Below are 11,349 nucleotides of genomic sequence, written 5' to 3'. Positions count from 1 at the left end.
ACGATCTGTAACATCATTGCAGGCTGGTTCATGGAAATCGTAGCTCTTATTTTGCATAGACCTACAAGGTCTTTTTCTCATTTTGTTCATTTATTTCCACTCAACTTTAAAACATGAAGCTACAGCTGTAACAGATCCATAAAAGTTTTTACCGTACTCGATGCACTGAAAAATGCGGGAAATGCCATGGTGGCCAATTTCCAGTTGTTTTTAATTCAGTGCTGTTGTAGCACTCGTGTAGTCCACCGTAGATTTCATTAGCAGTCACTGTGGCGTTCTAGTGCATCTAATTTGTCAGTAGTGGCAGTGGATGGAGAGAAATCGTACATCACACATGCAAATAAAAAAAAAAAAAACATGCAATGATTTATATAGCAGATATTTAGAATTTCTCAAAGTAATACTGCATTAAATGGTTTTAATGAACTGCAGACACGTGCACATATGAAGAAATAGCACACAAACAAAAAAAGAGCAGGAAGTCAACAAAGTGTGTTACCTTAGTAAGTGTGTCAAAGTAGCATGATATCTAATGTCTTCAAGCACATCACATAAACTCATATGAGGAAATAAACATAAGATAAACAAAGGTTATCCTCAGATTCTAAAATAGGCTTTTATAAATCTACCACAGTTGGACAGAGGTTGTAACCGGCCAACCATTCTCTTCTTGTAATATAGGCTAGAAATTTTTTTATAACTTTGTTTCCTAAAATGTCAAAACACTGCGAAATGTGAATAAAATTAGAATGAAATTGATTGTAGCTCATTCAAACTCTGAAAAGGAGGAGAATTAAACCCTTTGGGGTTACAACAAGAAAAAAAACAAAAAGAGACCTACCAAATCAAGCATGTGTTGCTACGTGCTCTGGCAACCACTCTTAAATAAGGCACGAGCCAAAATTAGCTTTATTTAATTTAGAAGGGTAAAAACAACTTTTGTTTTTTTTTACGTGAGCTCATTTTGAGTTTGATGCCAGTAAAATGTTACAAAGCTGTCATTACAGGGGCAACAATAGACAGCAAAATGTTGTAAATTTGTGCAATCCAGAAAGAAATTTGGTGCTCAACACATTAGGTTAATTAGTAACATGATATATGAAAAGAGCATCCCAGAGAAACTGAGTCCTTCAGAAGTAAAGTTAGGAAAGGGTTCACCAGATCCAGAGAAATCTGGACAAGGCTGGAAACCAGTACTGAATGTTTGTGATCCTTAGTTATATAATGGAAATCGATGCATGGGCTTTGGGTAGACACCAATAACCACAAATTTAGCACACAAAGTAAGAAAAAAAAACATTCAAACAAGCGGCAAAAAATGTTTCTGCATTCTATAAGCATAGTTCATTTAATATAGACTCAAGTCAATTGGAAAAATAAAGTCAAAAGGGAGCCTGGGGCAGGCCTATGGGCTCCCCTAGTGGTATAGTTGCACATCTGTGAAGGCTTAATTTATGCTGAACGATAAATCAGGTTTTGGAGCGACACGTTCTTTCATCCAGCTGTGTCAGGTATTGCCGTGCATTACTAAGCGAGACTAGGCCAAAACACATTCTGTACATACATATTAAATTAGGGGCGACCGTGGCTCAGGGGGTTGGGAAGCGTCTGTAACCGGAAGGTCGCCGGTTCGTTCCCCGGGCTCTCTGTCCTGGTCGTTGTGTCCATGGGCCAGAGGGGCCGATGGTGCGATATGGCGGCCTCGCCTCTGTCTGTAGCTTGCCTCCACCAGTGTGTGAATGTGAGGGTGAATGAATAGTGGAATTGTAAAGCGTTTTGGGTGCCTTGAAAAGCGCTATATAAATGCAATCCATTATTAAAAGATTCTGGGTGGTGAACTGGCCCGCTTGTAAACCAGATCTGACATCTATTAAAAACATTTGGAGCACTAGAAAACAAAAATACAACAAAGGAGTTGTTAAGCTTCTGAAAGTAACAAAGGGAAAGTAACAAAGGGAAAGCAATTTATCTCCAAAAGCATAGCAAGTTGACTCCTTATGTCCCTTTTAACAGACTACAGAGCAGATGCAACGCAGCCGAGTTGTAAACACGCCCCCTTTACAGTTTTTTTTAGGAAAAGCTTTGCTGTAATCAATCTCTAAATGAGCCTACTGCTTTCGGGTAAATAAGAAGAATTCTGAAAGGCAGCATCTGATGCTTAAAATTAAATATAGGGTTTAAATGATTTGTATATCTTTGCATTTTACACAGTGTGCAAACTTTATAGGAAACAGGGTTATAAACATAATGCTGTCAATTTAATAAAGGATAATTAAGCAGGCCTCCTGGTCTGAATTCCTGTTACAGCATCATTACATTATTAGTACATTGGTAAACATTTATTCAATAAGGCATTTTGCAGTGTTCTAGTGTGCAAACATGTAAACAGGGCTAGAGCATTTTCCCCTGATTTAGACATAATGCACGCACATTTTGATGTTAATAACTGCTTCTCCATAACATGAGCAGAAACAGTTTCACAGCTTCAGGAAAGTGTTGGAGTGATAGTAGCTCTTACATTTTTGGCAAATGATCTAAGACACTGGAAGTAAACTTGAACATGAAAAAAGAAAAGAACATATTTTATAAACTTTGTGTAACAACCAATAAAACAGAAGGCTGGCGTGTTTGATGCGTCAGTTTAAAAAGTATTTTTTCTAATGTGTGAATTGCACTAAAACCTTCTTTGTTCGTGTTCGGCGACTTGAAACTGACCAACAATGAGTCTGACCTTGATACACAGTGTCCTTCTGTAACTCTGTTGCACAAAAACCAGGCAGGTGTTTGCAAATATCTGCTCGGCAGTGTTGATTTTTACCACAAAGGAATAGACTGCATGATCACACATCTTCTGCCAAAGATCCCCACAGTTTCAGTCTGAGTCAGAGTCTGAAAATTCATCTACAAAACAAAAAAAGGGAAGAAAACCCTGCGTCAGACAGAGTGTCACTTCTCTGGGTGCACTTTCTGTGGACGAGCTACATCAATAAGGAAGAAAATAACAAGCGCACAAAACGTGGTGCGCTTGGAGAAAGGCATGTTTTCATTAACAGAGTGCACGCTTTGAGGAATGAAATGAAACTTTTTTGTTGAAAGGGTTGGTTCATGCTTTGCACAAAATGCTTTGCACAGTGGGATCAGACATCAAAGTGAAGTTTATAAATGATCCATCTCTGAATGTGTGCCGCCACCTCAGTGTGGAAACAAAATACTTCAGTTATGGCAGTGAAAGCATGAAAAATGGCATTTTTAATCATGCAGTTAAAAACATGTTTACCTGAACAGTTTACAGGTCCAGGTGTGTCATTCAATTCAGTTCAATTCAGTTTTATTTACTTAGTGGCAAATCGCAATAATAATCACTCCAAGGCACATACTCTCACTGGCCACTTTATTAGGTACACCTGTTCACTCACATGGGGGCAACCCGCTGTCAAGGTGACCTGCTAACCTTCACAGTGAGGTGGAAGTTGATTTAAGTGACTCTGAATGTGCTGTGGTTGTTGGTATTTATTTAGATCTTCCCTATGTTTCACAGCAAATGGTTCAAAAAAAGAGAAAATATTCTTTGGCTGAAAATGCCTTGTTGATGCCAAAGGTCAGGCGACCACACTGGGTATCATTCCTGTCAGCTAAGAACTGGAAACTGGTGCTACAGTTGACATTGGACCACCAAAATTGTACAATATAAGATTAGAGAAATGCTGCCTGGTCTGATAAGTCTCTACACAACATGAAAGCTGTAATGGTGAGGGAGATATTTTCTTGGCACAATTAGCAGCAAGTTCATTCTAGTTTACTAAAACTAAACTAAAAACTAAAACTAGATGTGAAAAAACTAAAAATAAAAGTTTTAGTTTTAGCTTAGTTTAGTTTAGTTAAAAACTTTATAACGACTTGACTGATGAGGCGATGATGGATATGTTCACTGAGATTCAGGTTGTCTACAAAACTGTGAGTCAACTGCTTTCAAACCGTTAAGTGTTTTCATTATTTTATAACAATAAAAGCTAAACTGAAACAAGAAGTTCAACTCTGGAAAGTAACTGGATTGAGACTGAATTAAAAGCAAAAAGTCAAAATGAAATGAAATAAAGACTAACTAGAAAATGTAACTATAATAACTCTGCTTGGAATTACAAATAATATCAAGTATTATTGCTGATCATTTCAATCCCTTTATAACCACAGTGTCCATCATCTGATGGATGCTTCAAGCATTTGCCACAAAGAAGAAAGAAGAGGGTCCAAAACACAACTACCAAGGTGCAACTAATAAAGTGGCCAGTGATTGGACCTGTACTCAGAGCCTGCATTTTATTTTTACCTATTTCTCTCCTATTATGAAACTACATTAAACATGTACTTATATGTACATGAGGTGACTTTGTTACCTTGCTGTCTTGACGGTTCCTCGTTGGACTCCCCTCCTTGCTTCAAGAAACTGGCCAGCTCATTAAAAATGAAATAAAAATCTACGGCAAAAACAATGGTGGCGATGAACCCAAATATCTGCAAAAAGAGGCAAATACAATGTGAATACAATGACAAATGTATTCAGTTATGGACTATGCTGATGATGATGACAGCGTTACCCCAGCAGCCTTTGAGGAACCGTCTGAGTATCTGGACACTGCCATTATTGAGATGATGAAAAAGATAATGGAGGCAGTCACGCATCTAATGAAATCCTTTGAGAGAAAAACACCGGAGCTGATTCAGAGACACAATCAAACACTACACGACTAATTTCTTCATTTAGCGCCGCAAGATCATGCGGGGCAAAGTTTCAAGGTTCTTTCTGAAACAGCTGCTCTCACCGTTAGAGGCCAGCAGAAACCTTTAAACCTCTCGTTGAATTTGGTGGAGTAACCAAACAGCAAGAAGAGAGAAGCCAGGAATGCCAGCAGGGGGACGGTCACGAATGCTGCTGCCGAGGATCCAGCGAAGCACACGAATGATATAAAGGACAGACCCTAAAAAGAGCAAGACAAAACAAAGAGAAATAGAAAATAAGACCACTCTTTGGCATTTGAAATAAAAAGTTTAAGACAGCAGATGGTGTGGAGTTATTTCCAAGTAGGATTCTGCAAGTCAGATCTAAATAATGAACTGTAGCAGTGCCCCGAAGCTGTTAGTCTGTGTGAATTACAGCTTCAGGCCCACTTCCTGTAAGGAGATACAGCTGTTAAAAGCTATTCACACAGGCTTCTACTCCGTCACCCTTCTCTGTATGCCTCCCACATGTATGCTTGTGCAAACATCCACAAAACAAACGCAGCTAAAATAAAGGAAAATGTTTTATTGGTTTTATTAATCACAAAGACGAGACGGCCGAGCCCGCCTTGTCTTTGAAGCTCCCCACTGGAAGAGCTGGACACACCACATCAGCACAAATGAAGGCGAGCCCAGACGCTGTAATCTCAAACAGCCACGGCCATCTTGTCTTTGTCTCAGTCAGTTATCCCACACTAGCCTGATCGTAGGAACTCTGTCTGACTAAACCCAAACTCCTGCAGCTGCCGTTCTATAAAAACGCTGCTACTGAGCGATGTAAAACTTTCCTGTAAGGCAACACTTAACAGTAAAGTTTTGAGTATATTCTGTTACAGTGTGGCTGGACTCGTGTCAGTAAAAAAGAAAAAAAATTATTGTTTCGATTATAATTATGTAAAACTAATTAAAAAGAAACGTTGCAGTTAAATGAAAAAGAATCACTGGGAAAAAGACACTGATTAATAGATTATCAATTAAATCTTTTCCAACCTATACTGGCCAGTTTCATTCTAAACACTGACAACATCCAAGAAGAAGAATTATTCAAATATGCCATGAGATATTTATGGAAGACCGTTTATTTCCTGTGAGCGTGAATCTGGGCTTTTAACCTCTCAAAAACATCCATCATGCATTACCTACCGAGCTGAGAAGCCTCACAATCTTTAGATTTTTAGTTTAGTCTATCACCTCACTTTAAAGTGGTATGCTTTGCCTCAACATGTGCCTCTTATTAACAGCTTGTTTGCATTTTGGAAACATGTCAAACACTACACAGTCCTGTCTTTTACTGCACATTAAATGTAGACCCTGTGGTTACACAGAAAGACACAGTGGTCTGACACACCATGTACGGTATTGCATGCTCAGCAGATGCATATAGGAGCCTGCCTAATACGTCCAAGCAGCGCAACAGTGGTATTATGGTATGATCTATTTTCTTTAGAAGCCTGATGTGTAACATTTGAGTTCAGCGACTGTGGACTTGTGTCGTATTATTTGAAATCTTTTCAATCAGAAAGACAATCGCACACAGATGTGCGAGTTCATTCAAAGGTTTCCCAACTACCGCGGGGACGTTTAGCTTACACAGCAACTTAAAGCAAATTCATTTAGCTTCATGCCTCGTATCATACCTTTAACACTGAGATAAAAACGTAACATTTGAAAAGGCCACCCTTCATTCAGACTTGTCCCTCATTTTTATACCGGTGGATTATTGTTTGTGGTGCTGAGGTGAAGGAGAAAACATTTTTAACTGTTTGGCATTTAAACAGATGCTTCAAAAATCAAATAAGCAAAGAGTTGGAAAGTATAAGAAACAGATTTCAAAATCTTGAAAATCCTGCAAAGCATACCACTCACATACAGCGAGATGCACTGACACGCATCACTTATGAAAAGTTTAGGAATGTTAGATGGACTCACTGAACAGAAGTGCTGCATAGTATATCACAAATCTCCTAAAATAAGCCTAAACCAGGCGTGGTATCTCACCTACAGTCCAAGTAGGACACACTTCTGACTTCTACTGTTGACAAAAGTCTTGTGTTGCCTTTGATTTCTTTATATTTTGCTAGGAAAATGTGATTTAGATGGAAATACAGTATGTAAGGCAAAAACAGAGTTTGTGCAATTCTAACAAGCCTGAAGGTTAATATTTGACATGGCCACCTTTACTCTAAGAACAGGCTGAACTCTCTTAGGCAAGCTTTCTTGTCATTTCTTTAAGTCTTTGGATGTTGGCTGGCTTTTTTCTGTTCTCTGTCAAGATGATCCCACGCGGCTTCAATAATGTCGAGATCAAGGCTCTGCGAGGCCAATCCAGGACTGATAGTGTCTCATTGTCTGTTTTTCTATCCAGGTATGATTTTACTGCACTGGCAGTGTGTTTTGGGGTGATCGTCATGCTGAACAATGAAGGTGTTGCCAATCACATGCTTTGCAGATGGTGGATCAAAATCTAATGGTACTTTTCTCTGTTCATAATTCCACCAATTTGGTCGGGTTCTCCAACATCACTGGCTGAAGTTCAGCCCCAAACCATGACAGAGCCTCCACTTTGATTTACAAACACTCACTGTTGTACCTCTCTCCTCCCCTCCTCCATATATACAACCAAAAATATCAAGTTTGGTATTAACACTACATCAGACCTGTTGCCACTGATTTTCAGTCCACCTCTTGCATGATTTGCCATACCTCGCTCTTTTCATTTGTCCACCACTTGTCCAGTTTTCTGAGATTTTTTTTTAAGGACACACTGCACATCATGCCGAGATATGCCAAGCTTTCAGCCAATAGTTCTGTGAGAATCACCTTGTTTGTGCAAAAGATATAATTTTATCTCTATCAAGCTGTCTTATCGTTGGCATTATTAAAGATTCGACCAAATCGAAACAAATGTATTTTTGTGACAGGCTGCTAATAACAAAGAGGCTAAAGATACAACTGGTTCTTGGCTGAGTATTATGTGGCTTAAGTAAAATAAATTATCTGAAAATGTTCAACTACTGGGGCTGTCCAAAGAAAAAACTTTAAAAGACCTTTAACAAGCCTGCCACTACTGGTAACAACAAATTCTGGCTCCTTCAAGAATATAGGAAATATAAAGATATTAGGGTTGGCTAAAGACTTTTGCACACTACTATCTGGGTGTTGTTTAACGTGGGTTATAGGCCATTCCACGCTGTGAAGCAGCAGTAAAGAGACTGCGCTTTGTGTGGGAGTGTAGAGCTGTGCTCCAGGCGACATACAGTAAAGGATGTGACTGCGGGGAAGATAACTGCTCACTCACAGCCCAGCGTGAGCCGAATGTCACATGACCCAGTTTGAGGGTTTGCAGCGAGAAGACCCTTCCCACAAATAACTCGCGATGCTGGTAATCTCACACTAACACCATGGCGCAGACAGCTTTTCAGTATTTGGTTTGTTGAAATCGACAATAAAAACCCAAGTTCTTCTCAATACACGTGGATATTTGAACTTGAAATTAATTGTGCACAAAATAGAGCCTGGAATTAGACCGTGGTTTACTTGGATCACTGACAGCGTGGACAACAGTGGTTACCTCAGGCTTTTCACCGCGTGTCCATCCAAACCAGTATGATCCAGTATAAAGTCAGTCAGAGTTTCCTAAGCTTGTCTCACGGCTGCTTTAAATTTACTGTTCTTCCCGTTTCTAAAGGAGACCTAACGGAAACCGAGTGAACCCAAAATGACAGTTAACCAAGCTTTTAAAGTTATTTCTGAATGTGCGCTGAAAGCAACACAGTCCAGTGTCTGCAACAACCGCCAGAAACTACCCACAACTCTGCGCCTTTGGTGAAACAACGGTCCACTGGCGCTCAAATTTGCTGGCCTGGCTCATCGGGTCATTTCTTACCACTTCAGCAATAAGCAGCATTCCTTTCCTGGATGTGACGAACTCTTTGCTGGGAAGAATAGACTTCAGGACAGTCTGGGGCGGCCGGTTCGAGCTGGGAGCCTCGATGTCCCCCATTGTTATGAAAAGAAAAACTCTCCTCGAGCTCCGGGCTGCTCAAACTACAAGTACTGCAGCGATTTTAGTGAAAAATTAACACACGCACACACACAAACACTCAAATGAGATATGAGGAGGCGTGAGGCTTCTCTGAGGTGGAAGCGGAAACAATGACAAGCTCGGAAATGCAGCGGGAGCGCCAAAAAAAAAAGAAGCGCAACATCTGCTTTCTCCAGATGTGAAATGCGATGCCCCCAGCTGCACACAACGGCGGAAATATACAACTCATGATGTCACAAAGAAAAAAAAAATCTTTATTGATATTTGTTTTTTTTTCTCTTTCCCTTTACAATTTAGAAATCTTAAACAGCCACACCATGCTTAGTTACAGAATCAAATACGCCTGTGGATAAACTAACAAACACTTCTACAGCTAAACCTTTAAACTACGCACACAATGCAAAAGCAGTTAGCAGGTTGGGGTCATTCATGCGCACACGTTGTCATTAGTTTGCTGCAGTTCGTCTGCTTTATGTATTCTGCGTTTCAGTCCTCGGCCTGTTGAATGTGATGATACTGAACAGAATGTAGCTCTCAACGCACAGCAGCACAGCTAAGAGGAAACACATGATCTGCAAAAAGAGGGTACATCTCAGCATACATCCATTGCATTCCATATGTGTGTGTTCGGGTGTATGTAGGCTACTCATATTGGGAGTGTTTTTACGTTTTTTACACAGTCAAACTTTAAGGACTTGCCTCTCTTTGAGAAACAAGAAAACAAGTCATTCAGGGGTAAAGGCTTGTTTAAACTTAGAGTAGTGCTCCAGAAGTGAATCTATGCCAATGCATGAAGGTTTAATGTTACTGAGCATACTGTATATACACTTAAATACATCTCACCCCTCCAATCAGCATGCCTGTGTTAATGTAAGAAGTCATAGCCATCAAGCTCAAGGTGATGAAGTAAACGCTCGCAAAGACCGAATTCAATACATCCTGAAGAAGGAGAACAAAAAGAAAAGAACAAGAGCTTGAACATGCAACAGGCAGTCACACTTTTTTTTCACTCTCTCTCACTATGTCCAAAGCTGTAACACATCACTTACAACTAGAGGCCAAAAGAAGAAGGTCAGCCTCTTGTTGAGTTTGAGCAGGTAGAGCACCAGCAGAAGCGAGGTGATGAAAAACTCCAACGCTGTGGCTGCGATGTACTTGGGTGTCGAGGCTACAGCGAAACACACAAAAGCCACAAACAGAGTCACCTAAAGCAGAGAGGGGGAGATTGCAAAGAGAAACTGTCACTGAGATAACAGAGCCAAGAAAAAAAACACTGTGGTGTTTGATAACAGCGTATTTTAAAACTGCATTGTGTACTGTGAGGTCTCCTTCCTTCTGGTTGCTTTGCAGTTTTTTTGCAACGTGTTGCACCTCTCAGTTTAGAGAGAAAAACAGGAACTGTCATTTTGAGAAGCTTTCCTCATGACATTTAAAAAGATTAAATAGGTCATGATCCACTTCAGCAACAGCCTTTAAATCACATACTAACATTTACCAGCTAAAGCATAAAGCATTATGAAGCAATTGCGCCATGTTCTGTTTCCGTTCCCCTTTTTTAACAGGCACAAGGCAGCGAAACGGCATGTATCAGCTGTTTTACACCGCATTACGCCAAATGTCCAAAGTTAGGATATAAGCAGATATCTCACCATCTCTGTCACCTTCACAATCCCCCTCCTGGATTTGAGAAAAGCAGTGTCCACTTCCATGGCTGTCTGTTTTGTTGTCATTCTACAGCACGATGATCTGATTTCAACAGAGAACTCGCTCAGTCTGTTTCCTGAAACATGCAATTTCCTTTGATAGAAATAGAAAATGACTGGTCACAAGAATAGACACTGTATTTTCACACTTACTGCTACTTATCACTGCTCAGGGGGAAAAAACACAAGTAAAAATGAGCTCTGGCTCCAACAGAAACCTTACCTAGAGCCAGAGCTGAACCACCACTGAGGGCAGACACTGCAGTGACACTGTGGGTAACACATCATATTTGCTTTAAGGATGGATAACATCATAATTAACATCTTCATCAACTTCAGTAAATATTGAACATCAACAGGAAATAACTGAAGATTTCTGTTTCAGCAGAGTCAAACCATGCCCTAATAAGCCTACACCCTGACTACTCTGATACTCATACTTGGACTATGGTTGTGCTACCAGTTGGCTAATCGTGGCTACATTTTAAAAAGCTATGTCTTCCTCTTATTTATTCTCAGTCAGATTGGTGCATAAGCATCTGTGAAGCTTCTCAGTCATCCAGGTCATCCTAGTCTAAAGATGTTTCACCTCTCATCTGAGAAGCTTCTTCAGTTCTAAGAGCAACTGGTGGAGAATCCCGGATTTTAAATCTTATGGGAGTCTCCCCAAGCTGTCCGCAAGCTGCCATATGTTTATGAAGTGGCTGTACAGGCACTTCATAAACATATGGCACAACATAGAAGAGCCACCTTGACGGGACAAGACTCGGCTGTCCATCTGCATCTAAAGGACAAAGGACACTCTTCCGAGGATGCTAATGTTCA

At 40.2% G+C, this 11,349-nt stretch overlaps 2 protein-coding genes across 2 annotated transcripts; both read right to left on the bottom strand.

Moving 5' to 3' along the window:
* Positions 1-2,236: 2,236 nt before the first annotated feature.
* On the bottom strand, positions 2,237-9,035 carry cmtm3 (CKLF-like MARVEL transmembrane domain containing 3). The gene is made up of 5 exons (XM_087839553.1): positions 8,663-9,035; positions 4,821-4,976; positions 4,596-4,691; positions 4,395-4,512; positions 2,237-2,901 (listed from the first exon to the last, which is right to left on the bottom strand). Exons 1-5 carry the CDS (start codon positions 8,777-8,779, stop codon positions 2,873-2,875), a joined length of 516 nt encoding a protein of 171 aa, XP_087695679.1. The 5' UTR covers positions 8,780-9,035; the 3' UTR covers positions 2,237-2,872.
* Positions 9,036-9,060: 25 nt separating this feature from the next.
* LOC102792118 (chemokine-like factor) lies at positions 9,061-10,867 on the bottom strand. The gene is made up of 5 exons (XM_006780302.2): positions 10,748-10,867; positions 10,471-10,618; positions 9,871-10,026; positions 9,665-9,760; positions 9,061-9,393 (listed from the first exon to the last, which is right to left on the bottom strand). The coding sequence occupies exons 1-5, from the start codon at positions 10,852-10,854 to the stop codon at positions 9,292-9,294; spliced, it is 609 nt and encodes a 202-aa protein (XP_006780365.2). The 5' UTR covers positions 10,855-10,867; the 3' UTR covers positions 9,061-9,291.
* Positions 10,868-11,349: the final 482 nt, after the last annotated feature.

Source organism: Neolamprologus brichardi, chromosome 1 (genome assembly GCF_056152115.1).
Source record: "Neolamprologus brichardi isolate AB-2024 chromosome 1, ASM5615211v1, whole genome shotgun sequence".
Taxonomy (NCBI): Eukaryota; Metazoa; Chordata; class Actinopteri; order Cichliformes; family Cichlidae; genus Neolamprologus; species Neolamprologus brichardi.
This window is presented reverse-complemented; position numbering and strand designations above follow the sequence as displayed.